The sequence below is a fragment of the Eutrigla gurnardus genome (assembly GCF_963514095.1).
Source record: "Eutrigla gurnardus genome assembly, chromosome: 22".
NCBI classification, from domain to species: domain Eukaryota; kingdom Metazoa; phylum Chordata; class Actinopteri; order Perciformes; family Triglidae; genus Eutrigla; species Eutrigla gurnardus.
This window is the reverse complement of record NC_139933.1, coordinates 16,213,001-16,231,827: the sequence shown is the minus strand read 5'-3', so window position 1 is coordinate 16,231,827 and position 18,827 is coordinate 16,213,001. Positions and strand designations below refer to the sequence as shown.

Here is an 18,827-nt window from a genome sequence, read left to right as displayed (position 1 = left end):
TAAGTAACTTTGAACCTCCTTGCGGGTCAATTCACTAACTCACCATCCAATTATTATGATGAACTATATCAACATTAATTATTCATATATTAAGTAATAATTAAAGCATTTACAGATATATGCTTTCCCTCAAAGAGCAGAGTGTGTGTGTGTGTGTGTGTGTGTGTGTGTGTGTGTGTGTGTGTGTGTGTGTGTGTGTGTGTGTGTGTTTTGTGCTCATGTGAAGAGGGGATGGCTCGCTCATATCTGGAGCCTATCACGTGCTGCATCAGACACACCTCCAAAATATGACCGCTTACAGAATGTATATATCATAGGTTAGAAAGGCGAGCGTGTGTTCGAGTCCCTGGTAGCGAGTCCACACGTCCAAAAACAACAAAACAGACAAGACAACCATCTGCTGGGGGAATAAAACAAAGTTCAGAGATGAAAAGTGTGCTGTGAGTTTAGATTCCAGCCCGTGAGCGAGACGGCGGGTTTTAAAGAGCCAGATGTCAGTGCGCTCTGACTGATAACAGCCACGCTGTTCCGTTTTCTTTATTGTATTTCTATTCTACGTGATCTTATTGAACTGGACGCACCAGCGGAGCCTTATGACTTTACGCACAGACCGGGAGCGGGGCTGCAAATGGGCGGCGTAGGTGGCAACCTCTACCTCAGCATGTTGAATGGGACTGAAACGCAAAGTTTGGGAAAGAGCGCCGACATCAGCAGTCACCTCCACCGCGGCGGCAAGGATCTAGCGGAGTTCAAAATGGGGATTCAGGACGCGAGGTTTTACTACCCGGACTCGGTTGTTCAGGGCGGACAGGACGCGCTGGCTCTGCCGTACCACTCGGACCAGGCGGTGGGAGGGTACGCAGCGCAGCCCGGCAGGTTTTACGCGCAGACCCTCGCCAGTTGCCCGTACGGCGGCGTGCGCTCTCCGCCGAGGAGCGGACCCGGCCAGGGTTACATCCAGGGAGACGGCTTTCCTCCAGCCGGTAAAGACTTGTACGCTCCTTCTCCGGAGAGCTACCAGGCGAGCTTCCAGCACGGCTACCAGCGGCCGCCCCTCTACCCGCTACCTGGGCTACAGGTGTGCGGGAAGACTCAGGCGCTGCTCAATAACTACCCGCTGTGGGCCAAGTTCCACAAGTTCCAGACCGAGATGATCATCACCAAGCAGGGGAGGTAAGTCGGCAGGCGCCTCCAACAGGTCTCTCTTAAATTTAATAATAATAATAATAATAATAATAATAATAATAATAATAATAATAATAATAATAATAATAATAATAATAATAATTAAATTCAATACATTTTAAAAAATGGATTCCCCTTTTTGTTGCGGTGAGATTTTGGGGGACAAATGACGCGCTGTTGTCCTTTTTTGGTTTTACGCATTTAACTCAGCGCCTCAATGTCGAGTTTTTCTGAACTCGAATCTCACTTTCTAGGCACGTGGAGCTCCTGTTGTTTGGAGACGGTGATGAGAATGACCTCTGGTCATGTTTGGATGTTTGATGCTCAGTCACAATTAGGGGAATGAATATTAGCAACGAATCTACAGCCACGCATTTGAAATGGGTGGTGCTTCATGATATGACATGTTTTATTTACATTTTCCAGTCCTTCCTAAATCTTTTTAATTTTATTGTAAAAACAACTTGGTTGGAGTGATAAATGATGACGTGGAGCTGCTTTGACATCTCTGCTTGACCTCTGAGGTCACAGCAGTCGCTTCATGTCAACACTGAGGCAAATAAATTACAAATAAACACTTTTGTAGTATTATTACTTGTTACTCTGGGAAGTAGTACTTCGTTACACAAGTAGTTCCTAATTAAATAATTTGTCGTGAAATATGGGTTTAAACTCAACTTTCTGTGAATTGTAATATCAATGTCTCCAGAAAAATCAGTGCCAGATCAGGCCGATAGATCCTCTCTTATCTGCTCACACCTTGTTTTTTTAAATGAAATGAATCAAACTTTTTTAGATATGAGTATAGAAGCGACGTGGTGAGGCGGGTTGTGAGGTCTCGGAGGGGGGAGAGACGGCGCTGCCGGGCCCCTCGGACGGGTCACCGAGCATTAACGCGCGCGCTCACGTCCACGAGGATTAATTCACTAATGTGCGACACTTGTGCTCGACAGAAGGTTTCGGGCCACGAGTTTCTCACGAGCGCCGAACAAGCGCGCGGAGGACACCGATATTCCACCTCACACCGATACACACAGGTTAAAGAGGCCAGCGTTTAAATCACTATTTAAATGACTTTGATGTGGGTTTTTTTACAAACGTGTTTTTGTTTTCTTTAGTTTCTGACCTGCTGTTAAATAGCATTTTTGCTTCTTTTAAAGTTTCTTGAGTTGATTTTTTGACATTTTATTCTTCTCTTTGCAAAAAACATCAACTGATAAACAACAATATTTTGTTGTATGGATTATTGGAACACTTTTATTAGACATTTTAAAGGAGTGTGTACAAATGTGAATTTCTTGTGATTTCTTTTCACCAAGTGTGTGTGTGTGTGTGTGTGTGTGTGTGTGTGTGTGTGTGTGTGTGTGTGTGTGTGTGTGTGTGTGTGTGCGTGTGTGTGTGTGTGTGTGTGTGTGTGTGTGTGTCATTTGACATAAACAACCCTGGCAGTTTGCTCTCTAGAAACACATGTATTTAAAACACTTGATATTATTTTTGAATATATATCTATATACATTTTATAACACTGAAAGACAAACAAACACACGCTAAATCTCAGAAAGTATATGTCTCGAATTACTACTCAAGTATCTCAGAATAACAAGACACATCCGGGTCCTGGAGATCTTTGAAGGCTTCATCGCTGGACCTGGTTTTAAAAAGATGTTTCTCCTTTAAAAACGTCCAGTTTTGTCCAGGATTTGTTTTTTTAGACGATGCATATTGAATATCTTGTTATGTGACGGGGGAAAGAATACATTTGAGCATCACAATCACTCACTCACTTCTCTCGTCTCACAAGACGTTATCCATATAACCTATAACAAAAACTCTGGTGAGGAGTTCAGCAGAGGATCAGTGCAGAAAAAGAAAAAAAAAGTTTTCAATATCAGAAGCAAAATCCTTCTTAAAATTTTCATCCTGGCTTCCTACAGTCATTTTTTTGCTGTGATTTTAGAGAGAAGCCTGGAGGGTTTGCAATGTTCATCAAAACCTGGGTATCTGTAGGAGAGAAGGTGAAAGGAGCTCCAGACGAAGAAGTAGAGAGAAGGGTCAAACACCAGCGAGCCTTCAGATGGCCACGCTGAGGAGGTGAGGCACCTTTGAAGTGCAGGAAATAAAAAGACTAGATTCTCTCCCCTCCACTTTCTTCAGCCCCGACAGATCTCTCACAAGTGTTGCTCCTACACCATCTGGGCTTTGAAATCTAGGAGACATTTTTTTCATGGCGCTCTCAAGTGAAGAAAGGGGAGGGAGCGAATTCATCTGCACTTCTCATGAGCTAAATCCAGATCGCCAAACACTCGTCGAGGCCATTTCAGGCCTCGCCATTTGACTCGTCGCACCGGGGGGGGGGACCAACAGGTTGAATGAATGAAGACAGAAAAAAGATGCTAAAATAATAAATGGGATTTTCTGATACAGTGAAACGGAAACTCGAGTGACTAAAAGTGAAATGTCTCTTCCTCTTCGTCCGATCCCACACCTGGAGTGTGCTTCTGGTTAAGATGTGAGGCAAGAACTTTTCCCAACATGTTTTTTTTAAAGAAGTACATTCATTTTTCATTTGAAAGAAAAAAAGGGGACTTTTTGGAAATAACAGTTGAATACTAGAGCTTTCATGAGCTCAAATCAGAAACTTTTTTGCTACATGTAGAAGATTTTGTAGATGATCATTCCTCACAAGCCATGCCACCGAAGTTCTGTATGTTGGTATGTTTTGTGTTCGAGGAAGGAGAGAAGACCAAACACCTTTCAGGGAAGCAACACAGACATAAAAACGTTCAGACTAAGAGAGGAATCATGCTCATCTGCTCTCTCTGCTCCGCTGACTCCAAACCTTCACAAAGGAAAATACTTTATTTGTTTTTGTTTCATGGTACTGCTGTGAGTAGAAGTTTCACCAAAAAAAAACCCAGAATAGCAGAATAATCAACATATATGGGGGATTTTTGGCTCTTCTAAGATTATTTAATTCTATTTAAATGTTAAGTAATTTAATAACAATGTGGTTATTTTTGCAGCAGCAAAATAAATCTACATTTCTATTAATTTAGTAATCAAGTTCCTTGCATGTGATATTTTGGAAATCACCAAAAAGGAAATTAAAGTGGGCGTCTTCTCTGTGCAGACGGCTGCAGACGCTTCAACACAACCAACTCCGGTTGCATTGGACACGTTGGAGAACAAATCAAAGAATTATCTCGAGTGCTGCGAGACGTCAAGGAATGTTTGGAAGTTAATTATCTTTTCCGCGCGGGTCTGAAAGCAGAAGTGCGACTATTTCAAGGTTTTGACAGTATGACTTGTCACTTCCTGTTCAGCTGTTTATGTGTGTGCATGTGTCTGCTTTTCGCAGAAACATCTAGCGCCAATATTCTGATAGCTCAACGCGTCCTTCCTCTTACTGTGCAAATAACATTCTCCAATGATTGAGTGTTGAAGTCCACCGCTGTTTAAAAACACTGAAACACTGAGACGGCTGAACAATATATTGTGTGATTCTTGCAAAAACAGAGATTCTTGGTCGACTCAGCATGCCAGAAATACCAGGATGTACGTCCAGTCGCATTTTTGCAGTATACAAGCCATCATCTTCTTCTGACCCATAATCCTTAGCGCCGTGGCTACATGAGCAAGAGGGTCAAAGTTCATTATGAGGAAGTAGCATGTCCCAACTGAATGCATACAACGTGCTACAGTACATACTATGTCAGGGGGGCTGCAGCGTGAACTGAAAAGTAATAAGAAAAATGAAAGTATTTTGAATGCAGGTGTTAACCATTCATTTCATTCAGCGTGAAAAGAACAGAATAAAAAATGAATTGCCTGAAGAAATCTTAGTTGACTGAGACCAAAACAATGAACTACTCGACATCGATGATAGTGAACATGTTTCCTCACACATGAGTTTTTACTATTTGTCAACAAATCCCATGAAAATACAGTGAATCTACATTTATCTAGACTAAATACTAAATACTCACCAGGAGCACCAGATGTGGATTAATCTCCGCTGAAAATAGTCCCTAAAAATGTCCCTGTTTGAATAACATCTGCTAAATAGCTGTTTTATGTCATTGCTGAGCCTTTTTGAAATAATCTTACATTTTCACAACAGGAACAAATGGCCCTGAAAGTGTTCAGAAACAGACTAACACATTCTTGGTTTTGGTCTTTTTTTTAAAGATTTGATTTTAAGAAAAATATCGAAGAACATCAGTCGTGTCCTTTAAGGAGGTACGACACATCGGATCAGAAATTTCATCACATCTAGTCTGTGAGTTCCTCCCCGACAAGTCAATACAGAGGCGAGGAAGAGCGCTCGTGTCCGGCAGCAGCTGTAGACTGGCATGTTTTCGTCACAGATGATCAAGCGTAGACGCGCGGTGACAAAAACTGGACCTGAACTCCTGTCCGGACGAATCAGCGGGGTGCGCTCGTGTGGAAAAGTCCTCTCCCTGGTGGATATCCAGTTCCTCTCCTCCTCTCAGGCGTCTGCCATGCATCCCCAGGACAAACCCCTCCACCCCTCCCTCAGCTCTGCTCTTTCCTCCCCCCCTCACTTGAACCTCCGTTTCCTCCCCCATGGTTTCCCCTCCCGTGCCCTCTGTCGACCCCCCCCAACAACATCCACACAGTGTATTCATTTATTTATTTATTTTTAAATGTCACCACCAGCGGTACGGTGTACGTATTACTGGTCGGTTCACCACACTCAACCGTTTCTATGGTATTTTGTCTGAATGCCGTCAAGGTTTCCAGTGAATCAGAGTGGCACGCTGGCAGGTTGGTTAGGGAGTCTGTCTGCTCGCCGTAGAGCAGCAGGTTTGATTCCTGCTGGTGTTGAAGTCCCTCTGCAAACAGACCTACAGCCTCCATGTGTCAGAAACCAGCACCAGCTTCCTTAGCATCACAGTGGCTGCACTGTGAACTCTTCACAGAAATCCTAATTGCCATCCCTGCATGCTAATCACCCCCACCCCCCCACATGCTAATACCCCCCTCTTCCTCACCAAGTTCAGTTTCCTCTAAAACGCTACATGCAAGTCAATCGACAATATCAGTGGAGCAAACAAAAAATGGCAACCACCCATCTACTTTCTAGATTACTCGCACGCAGCGTAGGTGGGTCGATCCACTCATTACAGCCGAACAGCAGGGTTTCTGTTTTCACTTGTATTAAACTCTGCAGTGGAAGAAGAGCCCTTTCACCTGTTCTTTGCGAGCCTCCAGAAGAGCCGCGGCCGCGATTCAGTTTCACCGGGACCCATGATTGATTGTCAAACTGGACCCGCCATGTAGCCGTAAAGACCCAACTGGGACCGCTCATGGCAGGGTTTTGTCTTACCAGTGTGTGTGTGTGTGTGTGTGTGTGTGTGTGGAGTCCACAAGCACTCATTCAAAAAGGCACAATACAGAATTTCAAAAGAGACTTGTGGAGGAGTATGCGCAAGATGAATTCAGAGATAGTTTTCTTTTAAAAAAATGCATGAAAGTTTTAGATTTGCAAGCATTTTTTGGCAAATGCTCTCAAATTTCTTGAATGTAATAAACCAAAGTTGTAGTGTAAAGATGTTACCATATGTAAAGCAGCTGAGTTTCAGTGCAGAAGCAATAACAAATACAAAAAAATGCTCAATCATTTCCGTAAATATCTGGGCACTATCGCAAACGTCACTCACTTGCCATAATTAGTTGGGGACTATTTTCAGCGGCGGATTAATCCACTTTTGGCGCTCTAGTGAGTGTTTTGTGGCAGTGGGACAGTGCATGTGGGGTCTGAGCCAAAATAAACCCAAGTGTGTTCCTGGTGCTGAAGTCATCCGGTGCAACAGCGAGGCTCGTTTTTAAAGGACAGAAAAGGAAGAAATCTGGCTTTGATATCGAATACTCGTCGGTCGGTTGCTTAGTTTTCCTTGCTTAGTTTTTTTTAGGCATATAATGTTATATAGGGGCGAGTAAGAAAGTATAAAGACCTTTACCAAAATAAAAAAGTCTAAAATTGTTAATTTAATCAGAAACTAAGTAAAAAAGATTACGATGAACAGATCCATAATAAACATAATTTGACAACTGATTTGTCAAAATGATAGAGCTATTCTGAGTAGCTATGACATCATTGAATCAGATGCATTTGCCTACAAGGAATTCATTTTTTTTTAAACATTCTTAAAAAGAAATAGAAATAAACAGCACGGAACAAATAGAACAAAGCTCGAATTATTTTAAAAAGTGTAAAGAATAGACAGGCCGGTTGTGTACAGAAGTACTGAAGAAGAAAAAAAATAGGTATTTACAAAAATATATACAAAAAGCAGCTTTGACCAATAATAAAACAAAAATGACAACATCTATTTTTAAGTCCAATCTTCTGGAAGTTGTAAAAAATAAGAAAATCTAAATTGTAATAAGTGGACTGCATGATGATAAACAATTATATACTGTATGTAAATCATGTAGGATTTAAACTGAGTGAGATTGATAATATTTAACTATCATTTAAAAAAAATTGTGCATTAAAAACTGTCATATAATCTGTCATGTCATACGGGTGTTAGGGAAGTATATTTTTACTGTATACACACACACACACACACACACACACACACACACCCTCCAGGTTTCCCACTAGCCCGCCCTCAGTGGCCTTGAACGCATCGTCTCTTTTTACGCCACTAAATGACTGGAGTGCTTCAGGGAGGAAACTGAATAGAAATGAGATAAATCATCCGTCTCTGAGTCAGATGTTTTACACCTTCAGTTATTACAAATACTATCCTTGTTTTTGGACCAAGAGATCAACTGGAGACATTATAGATGTTATCTGTCTGTTCCACCCACAGCAACAAGTAACAAGAAAAATGTCCTATTCAGAAGTGCCTTCTTCTTTCTTTTCTGTACAGTCTTGGCACTCTCACGATGACTCAATTAAACCGCACTGTATAAAAACACACGTCCATACTTGTGAACTCTGTAAAACTTCTGTAACACACTTTTATTAAAAATATATATACGGTGGGCACGTCGTGTAGTTTAAAATGAAACTCTCTTTCACTTTTCACGATGATCAGAAAAAAGGGGGGGTGGAGATCGTTGCTGGCCGCTCATTACAAACGCTCCACAGCCTCGGGCTCTGGTTTAAAACAGCTGGGCCAAATGTCAAACATGTTGCCCTGATTTATTAACTGCTCCACACTGGGGGCCTCGTATAGACCCAGAGTGCAGCGCAGGTTCATGCAAACACGTAGCCGTTCAGTGGATCCATTATTGGAGTGTGGTGTTTTTATTACAATTCGGGAGTTACACTCATCCGCTTTCTTTCAAACTAACAGCCGGGAGACGATTAGCGTAGCTTAGCCTAAAGACTGGAGGCAGGTGGAAACAGCTAGCCTGGTAACTCCACAACCACTGCTTTGTTTTTACAAGATATCTACTGCTTCCAGTCTTACTGCTAAGCTAGCTGTAGCTTCAATTTACAATGCAGCAGTTCAATGGTTGTAAATTGAGCATTATTATTAAATATATATTGCAATAATTATCAAAATTGATCGTCCAGCCCCACTCTCAGCTAGAAGGCAGAGAAGTGTTTTTCCAAAATATCGAACTATTGAAAGATGATCTAACTCTCTGCAGAAAACAACATTCATGTGTGTTTAATTTGCTCCGTATAAAATGTAAAAATACATTTGTTTTCAACTCTGGGTTTAAGCCATTCTCTGTGCCCCGGGACGCCCTGACCTCCTGGTTACCTCGTCTCACTGACGCCTTCTGTGTTCAAACTGAGTTCAACATGTAAACCTCCAGCAATCAGGAGCCGCTTCTGTGGGGCCATCTTTTATTAACGGCAGCAGCATGAAATATTCACCTGCAGCCCCACCGCCTCCACCGCTCCTCCATTACTACTGCTACTGCCACCGCTACTGCTGCTGCTACTACCGCTGCTGCTACTTCTACTATACTACTGCTGCTAACGCTACTACTAATGCTACTGCTGCTAAAGCTACCAATGCTGCTGCTACCGCTACTACTACTACTGCTACTACTGCTGCTGCTACTACTACTTCTACTACTGCTACTACTACTACCGCTGCTGCTGATACCGCTACTACCAATGCTACTGCTGCTGCTACAACTACTACTAGCCTACTACTACTACTGCTGCTGCAACTACTACTGCTACTACTGCTGCTGCTGCTATTACTACTACTACTGCTACTACTGCTGCTGCAACTACTGCTGCTGCTGCTGCTATCCGCTACTACTAATGCTACTGATACTACTGCTGCTACTACTACTATTACTACCACTACTAGTCTTGATTCTCCAGCTCCTCCTCCACTTCCTTTATCTCATTTGGAAATCAATTTTAAAAAGACATTACAAAATGTTTTTCATTTAAATTTCAGAAAATATTTATGCTTCATGAGGATTATTTTGTTGTTATTGTTGTTGTGTGTTAAATTCCAAAAAAAAGGTTATATAATTATAAAAAAAGATAAATTCAGAGAAAATGCTATTTGATTCATTTGTGATTGTTTCCCTGTGTGTCTTGATCCAGGAGGATGTTCCCCTTCCTGAGCTTCAACATCAGCTTTCTGGATCCGTCCGCCCACTACAACGTCTACGTGGACGTGGTTCTGGCGGATCAGCACCACTGGAGGTACCAGGGCGGCAAGTGGGTCCAGTGTGGGAAAGCAGAGGGCAACATGCCAGGTACATTTCAAATCACGGCACATAATTAAACCTAAATTAATTTCCCTTTTCGTTGCTGCCGTCTTAATTAAGGCTTAATTCATTAAGGTTAAGGCTGCTCTCTAAGGTTTTCTCCATCTAAAATAATAAAGAGCAGATGTGGAAAGCAACTCAATATTTAACTACTGTACAAAGTACAACTCAGTTTATCGACAGGTTTTCACATGCAGGGAATTGGAGGCGTTGCATTTTGATGTACTTGTACTCGACTTGAGTATTTCCATTTGATGTTACTTTATACATCTACTCCACTACATTCAGGACCCACCACATTTTAAAAATATTTTTGAATTGTACATATATAAAAATGAAAGTACATACATTAAATTATATATTATTTTAATTTTATTTTAATATTTTTTTAAAACTATACTTTAATTTGAAAAGCATAATCCAATCTAAAGGCACAAGTACATTTATTTCAGTTTAGATTATAATAGCTTTATCAAACTGAATATTTATAGCAACACTGTTAAATTCACGGGACATTCATTTGTTTTGAATTGCTTGCATTTAATTTTTATTTTGCAGTAAAAGTTTAGTAACATTTTTTTTTTCATTTTTTCTTGGTCCATTTTTCAGCTATAAATCAATTTAAAACACTTAAAAGAAACCAAATGAATTTGGTAACTGAAAAAGGGGAAGGGAGGTGTGTTATTTAATGTTTGCATGTAGGTGTCACCATCAGTGTGTTTTAATAACAAAGGGAAGAGGACTTAAACTCAGGCAAGCAATGAGAGTAAAGGGGACATTACTCAGGAAACAAATCCAAGAGGGACACGACAGGTCAGCAGGCCAGGGACTGAAACAGATCAGGTTTAGGTCCCACATGGCCGGGAACCTACGGCAGCCCGCCAAGGAAACAAGAGGAAACGATACACTGCAGGGCTGATTAGGGAAAGCAGAAACAGGTGAGCAGTCAGGTGACTGGTACAGGTGGGAAAGACTGAGGACATCTAGTGGACGGATGGAGAATGACAGGCTGAAGGGCAGGCGTGAGATAAGAAGGTGCATGCTGGGAATGGAGTAGCGTTGGTTAAATAACCTGCATTAGAAGACACCATCTCTTAAAAAAGCTGAGTCAAATGTTACCTGTGGGTTTAAACTATTCTAGCTTATTTCTAGCTCATTATTTATCTCCTTATTTCCAGTTTGCAGTTGCGTCAATCACATGGATGTGTTTTTACTTCCTCCGTTCAATCACGATTATTCTTCCTGTTCACACCTCAGAGAAGAAAAGAAAAGCACAATAGCAAGACAACCAGGACGTTATTTAGTGTGTGTGATTGATGATAACCACAATTATATAGATGAGAGAAGTTGCAAGGTGTCTTTGTCACACATGTCGTGGGAAATGTGACTACTGATGTGCTACAGTTGTGGAAACTGTGGTGAAACGACTTTTCTAAATTAGATCTAATAGTGCACTTATGTGGTGCGCTGCATGAAGGTTAGCAGGTCACTGTGGTAACAATGTGAGAAATCAATGGTGCCGAGATTGTATCCTGCATTAAGAACGCATCGAATATACAATGGATGAAATCAACATTTATTTTATCTTAGTTTAAAAGTGTTTTTTCTATTATTAAACTGAGACGATCACATTTATCGTTTCAAACAAATATTGGCAGTAACGTCCACAATATCTACAGCCGTCGCTGTTGAATGAATTCTATGTGACATATTTTTTACTGCTTACATGCATAAAGAAAAAGGCTTTTATTGCAATACATTTCTCAAGAAGTGGCAGTTATAAAGCTTAATCAGACTTTCGGAGACATTTCCGTTTTAATTTTCTGTCTATAATGCATTATAAACATACTTATGATGCCTCATCATCTGCTCATTGCACCGTATTATTAAAGACATAAGTATTAATGAATATTCATAATGATTTATAAATTTAGTAAGGAAGAAAGAAAGGATCATAGGCTCATAAATAGATAAAGGGCCTATAGACATAGTAATGTGACAAGTCCAATTCACATAAGTAAAGTCAAATAGGTATAAAAGTATGAAAATAATGACACAAAATATATGTAATGTGTGTACTCTGAGAGGTTATTGTTTGATTTAAGTCAAAAATACATCATTAAATCTGCAAGAACAACAATTAAATTAAATTAATTCTCACTGACTTAAAACAAATAATTACCTCTTATATATTATATATGTATAATAATATTAATAGCGTATTGTAATAATATAAATATTATTTTTAAATGCATTACAATCACTGTTATGATACGTTATATACAATATTTAAAAATATAATAATTATGTGTTACGACTATGGGAAGTATAATACACTGTGGTTCTTGACCTGTAAGTTATTATAAAATACTTATATAAACATTATGGATATTTATGAGTGGTTGTAACTATATATTATAAAAGACTATAAGCAGATTATAACGCATCATAAATATGTTAATAATGCGTAACAGAGCTGCGCTTCATAGAAAGTGTTGCAGACTTTTCTCTCCGTCTGTTTCATCTAAAATCACATTTGAATAAACAAGCAGCTTTCAGAGAAACGTCTGACGTCGGGTTCATAACGTGAACAAAACAATACGAGTGCTTTTCTAGATGAGAACTACTTTCTCTCTTTGCCCTGCAGGGAACCGGATGTACATGCACCCTGACTCCCCCAACACGGGAGCTCACTGGATGAGACAAGAGGTGTCGTTCAGCAAACTCAAGCTCACCAACAACAAGGGCAGCACCAATAACATGGCACAGGTACCGTTTCCTGTTTCCTGTTTCATCTCAAGAGCTCCTGAATGTCTTGTGTTTTTGTTTTTAAACATATTCATGACACAAGCGCACGTTCTGGGGTTTCACAGTGCTCAGAGATGCACCCGTGCGTTTCCTGTCGGATTATTTTTCTGTTCTCTATCGAATAAAGACAGGAAGTGTGAACAAAAGCCCATTGTGTCTCTCCTCCAGATGATCGTGCTCCAGTCGCTTCACAAGTACCAGCCTCGTCTCCACGTCATGGAGGTGAAGGAGGACGGCTCCGAGGATCCCATCTTCTCCTCCAAAGCTCAGACCTTCGTCTTCCCGGAGACCCAGTTCATCGCCGTCACCGCCTATCAGAACGCAGACGTGAGTGGCATCACATGACAGGAGGGAACTCAACCTGTATTTAAGGGGGAGACACGTTTGTTTCATGCACTGGTCCGTTATGAGTCTTCTCATGAGAAAACATCCAAATTACACATTTAGGTGTTTGTTTTTATTGCTTTGTCTATTTGAGATAATGCTTCATTTTGCATATTTAAACATTTCAGGAAAAGTAATTGTGTTCATGTAATTAATCAACAGGGGAGTTTCTATTAGTGAAATGTTTGACCTGGGGTGTCTTATACCCTCTCTTTTAATTTTTCATCATCTCTGACTCAGAGAAGAAATTATGAGTTACGTTTTGAGATTTGTGACCCAGCGAGGATCCGTCTAGATGTCAATGATTCATGTCGGAGCGATGCTTAAGATACAAGCGTTGGTTTATGCATGCGTGCATCAAGAATTCACACACACACACACACACACACTAATTTACATTCCTAAGTGTTAACATGGCTTACTATACAAGTTCACCTAAGAGGCACGTCACCCCGGCCGACCTAGCTGCCTCCTCCCCAGCATGTTCTATCTTTAACAGCTGCTCACATACATTGGGTAAGAGTTACTGTCATCTAAAGCAACACACACACTCGCCTTAGAATGATTCCATCACTATTATGTGTGTGCGTGTGTGTGTGTGTGTGTGTGTGCGTGTGTGTGTGTGTGTGTGTGTGTGTGTGTGCCCACTCTGCTTCTAAAGTTGAACTCTTTCCACCACACAAGAAGAAGAAATCGTCTGTGATCCTCATTAATTATTAGTCAGCGCCCTTCTCTCTCTCTCTCTCTCTCTCTCTCTCTCTCTCGCTCTCTCGTTTCCCCGACGTGGTTGCTCACTCCCTCTCTTTTTTCCTGTGCCCACTTTCTCTCTCTCTCTCTCTCTCGTTTGCCCTCCTCCTGTTCCTGACACAGATCACTCAGCTGAAAATAGACCACAACCCCTTTGCCAAAGGTTTCCGCGACAACTACGACACGTAAGTGACTTTATTCTGAAGACAACGTTTTTTTTAGAAAGAGAACCCGTCAGCATCGACAGTGAGACGGGATCGCTGCTTCTGTTTAATATCATAATAGATGCACTCGTACTGCAGTGGAAGGGTGTGAGTGGCTGTGAGATGTTTGATAGATAGTTTGAGGTTTTTGGGCAGGAAATAACACCTTCTTTCTTTTCCTCTTCTCACACTCTCTTCTCTTGCCCTCCTCCTCCCTCCCTCCTCCCCCTCCTCCCTCCTGCCTATAGGCTGTACGCTCCTCCCGACTCTGATCGCCTCACCCCCTCCCCCACGGAGGGCCAGCAGCTGCTGCCGGGGAGCTGCTACCCTCAGGGCTACCTCTCCGAGCCGTACGTGAGCCCGCTGCCCCAGAGCCGCTTCTTCGGCCGCGAACCCATCGCCATGGGCCAGCAGCACAAGGACCCGTCCTCCAGCCCGGGTCCTCACAGCCGTTGGTACCTGCCGCCCCAGCAGGGCATGGCCGCCAACCGGCTCGACTTCACTTCCCCCTACGACGGGGACTTCTCCGGAAACGGTTTCTACAAGCCCTTCCCCCTGCAGACTTCCGCTCACCACGCCCTCAGCTACTACCCAGAACACCCTTTTGCGTCCACTAGCATGTCCGTATCAGGAGCCACCTCGGTGGGCTGGACCACCAGCCGGCCCACCCCTCAGTACCTCAGCACCCACCCAAGCAAGCCCGGCCCCAGTCTAGGCTGGTTCAGACCCATATCGTCCTCTTCGTCCTCCTCGTCTTCCTCCACGTCACCCGGCAACCCCCGGCTGCACCCGCCCTCGCTGCTGGAGCCCCTGCAGGCGCCCCTGCTGCAGGACAAGCCCAAAGACACTGTGGAGGTGGTGGTGGAGGACCCCTGGCTGGAGCCTCCCTCTGTGAAGTCGGCGGTGTCGGCCGACTCGGGCCTGTTCGAGGGCGGCGCCGGGGACAGCAAGATGAGGCAGGTGTCGCCGTACACGTCCAGCACGGAAAACTCCCCGCCTCCTCGCAGTGGGGAGGTCTGCGAGAAGGACAGCAACAGCGACGCAGACTACTACGGCTATTACACCCACTGAAGGAGCTCAAAAACAGTCACAGTCTCTCTCCCAGCGTCTCCCCACAACGCCCTCATGAACACGCAGCGGTCCGTCCACGCAGGAAAGGGTTCAGGGCTGCGACGCTCTGTTTCAGCTGCAGACTAAAACCAAAACGTGCAGCCTTGTCGCGGTGAGACCGCCGTCTACTCAGCCCCCTCTCTCATGAGTCACGTTATTACAGGAGCAACTTCCAAGGTGACTGTCAGAGTTGGTGTTTGAACACGAGTGGATGTGACTGGACCCTGGAGTCACATAAACACCATGCAGACAAACAGACCTGTGACTTCAGCCTGTGGAACATCTGGAGATTGTTTGGGGGGGGGGGGGGGGGGGGTTGAAATGATCTGCATATCTTGCTTGCTGACAGACGCCTGCAGGGATTGTCTGTTCTTTCTGCGTCAAACACGTCTTCTTCGTCTGCGTCCGTCTCTTCCTTCTCAACCCTCAAACTTTCACACAGAGACTCTCCCAACACGCTCATGGTCAGAAATCCCGTTTTCACACACACACACACACACACATACACACACACACACACACACACACACACACACACACACACACACACACACACACACACACACACACTCAAAACATCACTCTCGCAATCTGACACAAAACGTTAACTGCAGCGCCCACCGAAGACGGCAGGGGGGGTTGCAGGCTGGCTGATGGCAAGAGGTGAAGATGGTTTAGCAAGTGTGTGTGTGTGTGTGTGTGTGTGTGTGTGTGTGTGTGTGTGTGTGTAACTGAGCAAATACAGCAGAACGTCCTGACAACTGTAGACCATCAAAAAAAAGAAGGGCTTGAATCTGTGACGTTCCTGTGGAAGTTCATGCTGCCCAAACGTCTGTTTGCACTGTAATGAGATTAGAGCCTCGCATTATAATAACTTAAAACACTTGAAATATAATAAAATCTCACCTCAAATCTCATTGGCAGGTGTTCAAAGACAGGGCCTCATAGACAAAAACTTAGTTAGTCGATTCATCATTTCAACTAAATTAATTAACGACTATTGATTCTGATAGTTGAATAATTTAAGCAAAATAACAAACATTTGCAGGTTCCAGCCTTTAATATTTGCTGCTTTTTTTCTTCTGGGTTTTGCACCTTGGGCCATAGGATGATAAAATAATCAGCAAATAAATAAATAAAGATAAATAGTCGCAGCCCTAGGCTGGAAAAATAACTAAGCTTTCAACCGCATCTCATGGTCCTCATCAGTGGATGGAGTTGCCTGGTCGTCATGGAGATAATTTAGTTGTTATCAGGCTGACTCTGTGACCTTTGACCTCTCCCCACTCGATGCTCTGACCAGTTTTGTTCTCCAGCTAGACGTACTACTGAGGAACCCCGTTAAGTCCCGGAGGGGTGTGATGGTCTGGGAAAGTTACAGAAATGGTCCGACCCAGTGGAGAGACTACATGATTGGATCTGGGATGTCACATGTTAAAAAGCAAAAGATATTCACCATGTGACTTTTCAAATTCTGGGTCTGAATCAAGTTCGGGTTAACTGCCAGAAACGTCCTAACAATATCATGTTATGGGAAGGGGGCGGAGCCTGCAGTGCTACCAGCTAGTTAGCGGAGTACAGATGGATGTGGAGCAAATGACCGAAAAGCACATCCAGGCTTATGAGTAATTAACACACAAACGGTCATTTTGTGCAAACGAGGCCAGCTGGACGGTGCTTTAGTTTTATAGAGTGAGAAAAGGCGTCATAATAATAACAAACACCCGGCTCCCTGCTGCACTCAGTGGATGGGAAAACGCTCTGTCACCACACACACACACACACACACACACACACAATCGATCAATATCGGCATCGATAACGTAACTGGAAAACAGTATTGGCGAAGGGAAGTGTGACAGCTTAAAGCACAAACTGTTCTTGATTAGAGGACATTCAATCGTGACTTCATCCACAGAGATAAAGAGACGCGGCGTTGTCACCCTCAGAGCTCACAGTAAACAGGAAGCACAAAGTGACCAGACAGACAGGATGAATCCCCCCCCCCCCCTCCTAGTCTTCAGGCGCCGTGACAACGGCTGACAAGAGTCCCGGCTCAAAGCCCGGTGACAGAAAGGAAGTGAGGCTGCAGTCGGCGCTGATCAGAGATCTGCTCCTCATTCCTTCGCCAGGTGTGCTAACGGCCTCGGACAACGCCGGAGGCGACAGGCCGGCTCGCGCTCGCTGCCGTGCACGCTTATTTTCTGAGGGAGAAATGAAATTAAAACAATAAACCTGCACTGTTGAAAGGCCTAAAATCAAAACTGTACTGTATATGATACTATTGTATATCTGATTATTTATTATGGTGAGCAGAACATAATGCTACATTGAGGTTGATGCCAGTCTCATTTCTGTCCACTAAAGAAGGAGCAACAGCCAGGAGGGTGTTAGCTTAGCTTAGCATAAAGACTGAAAGGGAAACAGCTAGCCTAGATAGCGCGTCAGGAAATACACATCAATTGTAAGAAAAAAAGCATAAACTTCTTAAATTTTTACACTTCAGTTTGTGTACAGATTAAACAAAAATGTAGAGTGTTTATTTGTGAGTTTAGATGTGCATTGGGCATCTGTTTCCCTTTCTTCGTGCTAAGCTAAGCTAACCATCTCCTGGCTTTTGGGGAAGTGGGGGGAGATACATTTGTACAGTTGGCACTTACATATGGTGGGAATTTTACAGTCTAAAAGTTAATATATATATAAATATTTTTTAATTTGATGACGGGACAAAAATAACTTTCAGACCTTCGTGTTGGGAAATGAATATATTGAAAAATACAGCTTTTGTTTATGGTGTCTGGTCCATATTTTAGGGTTGCATTGGGGGAGATTGAACTTTAATATTTACAAATATTCATTAAAAAACCTGGCCCTGTGTGCCTTGTAGAGTGCTGCATTGATGACGTATATTTGTACGAAATTAGCATCACGCCGGTTCCCTCGATAAGAAGCCAACAGGATTATTCATCTGATTTTGGGACAGAAAAAATAAACTTGAAGCGTTTAAGATTAAAAATAATCTTCACAAACGATGCCGATGCAAAGAGGACAAACCGCACGGCGGATATATTGGATTTATTGAATATATTGTATGTTACTTGTGTAACATTTCCAAGATGTTCTATTTAACAAGACGACGGTGTACCTTAACGAAGGTGCATGATGGGAAATTTTGTTTCAAGTGCAATTAAAGGTAAATGAGTTCAGAATAACGCTGGCGTTGGGGGGAAAACAACATGATCTGTGACCTGTGGTTATTTATTTTTAACTCGATGTGGTTTGTTATGTTGTTCACTCTGATCTCACATGAAAACAGCAGAATTAATATGCTTACAGACGCCTCAGGGACGCCCCCTGCTGGACATCTCAGCTTGTTACAGTCAACTTCAGCCAATCCCTGATGTTTCACCTCCCATTTCCCATGAGTCTGTGTACGTGCGGAGAGTTTACTGTATAATGTAGAAATAGAGGAGTGACGAAGGGAGAGGCAAACGAGCATGTTATTTTATTTTGTGTGTGTGATCCATGTGAAGCGTTGACGTCGAGGGAGCAATAATCCTCTTGACTCTTTCGTTGAGAGCTTAGAAATTGCAAAAACAAAAAAAGAGGTGACGATTTCTGATGGGGGGAACTGTTATTTATTAAAAAGGTTGCATAATTGTG

The 18,827-nt window shown here is 42.8% G+C and overlaps 1 protein-coding gene across 1 annotated transcript; it reads left to right on the top strand.

Moving 5' to 3' along the window:
- The first annotated feature begins 352 nt into the window (after positions 1–352).
- tbx21 (T-box transcription factor 21) lies at positions 353–18,827 on the top strand. Its single transcript, XM_084002024.1, has 6 exons — positions 353–1,173; positions 9,746–9,900; positions 12,560–12,681; positions 12,889–13,047; positions 13,975–14,036; positions 14,303–18,827. Exons 1-6 carry the CDS (start codon positions 629–631, stop codon positions 15,123–15,125), a joined length of 1,866 nt encoding a protein of 621 aa, XP_083858150.1. The 5' UTR covers positions 353–628; the 3' UTR covers positions 15,126–18,827.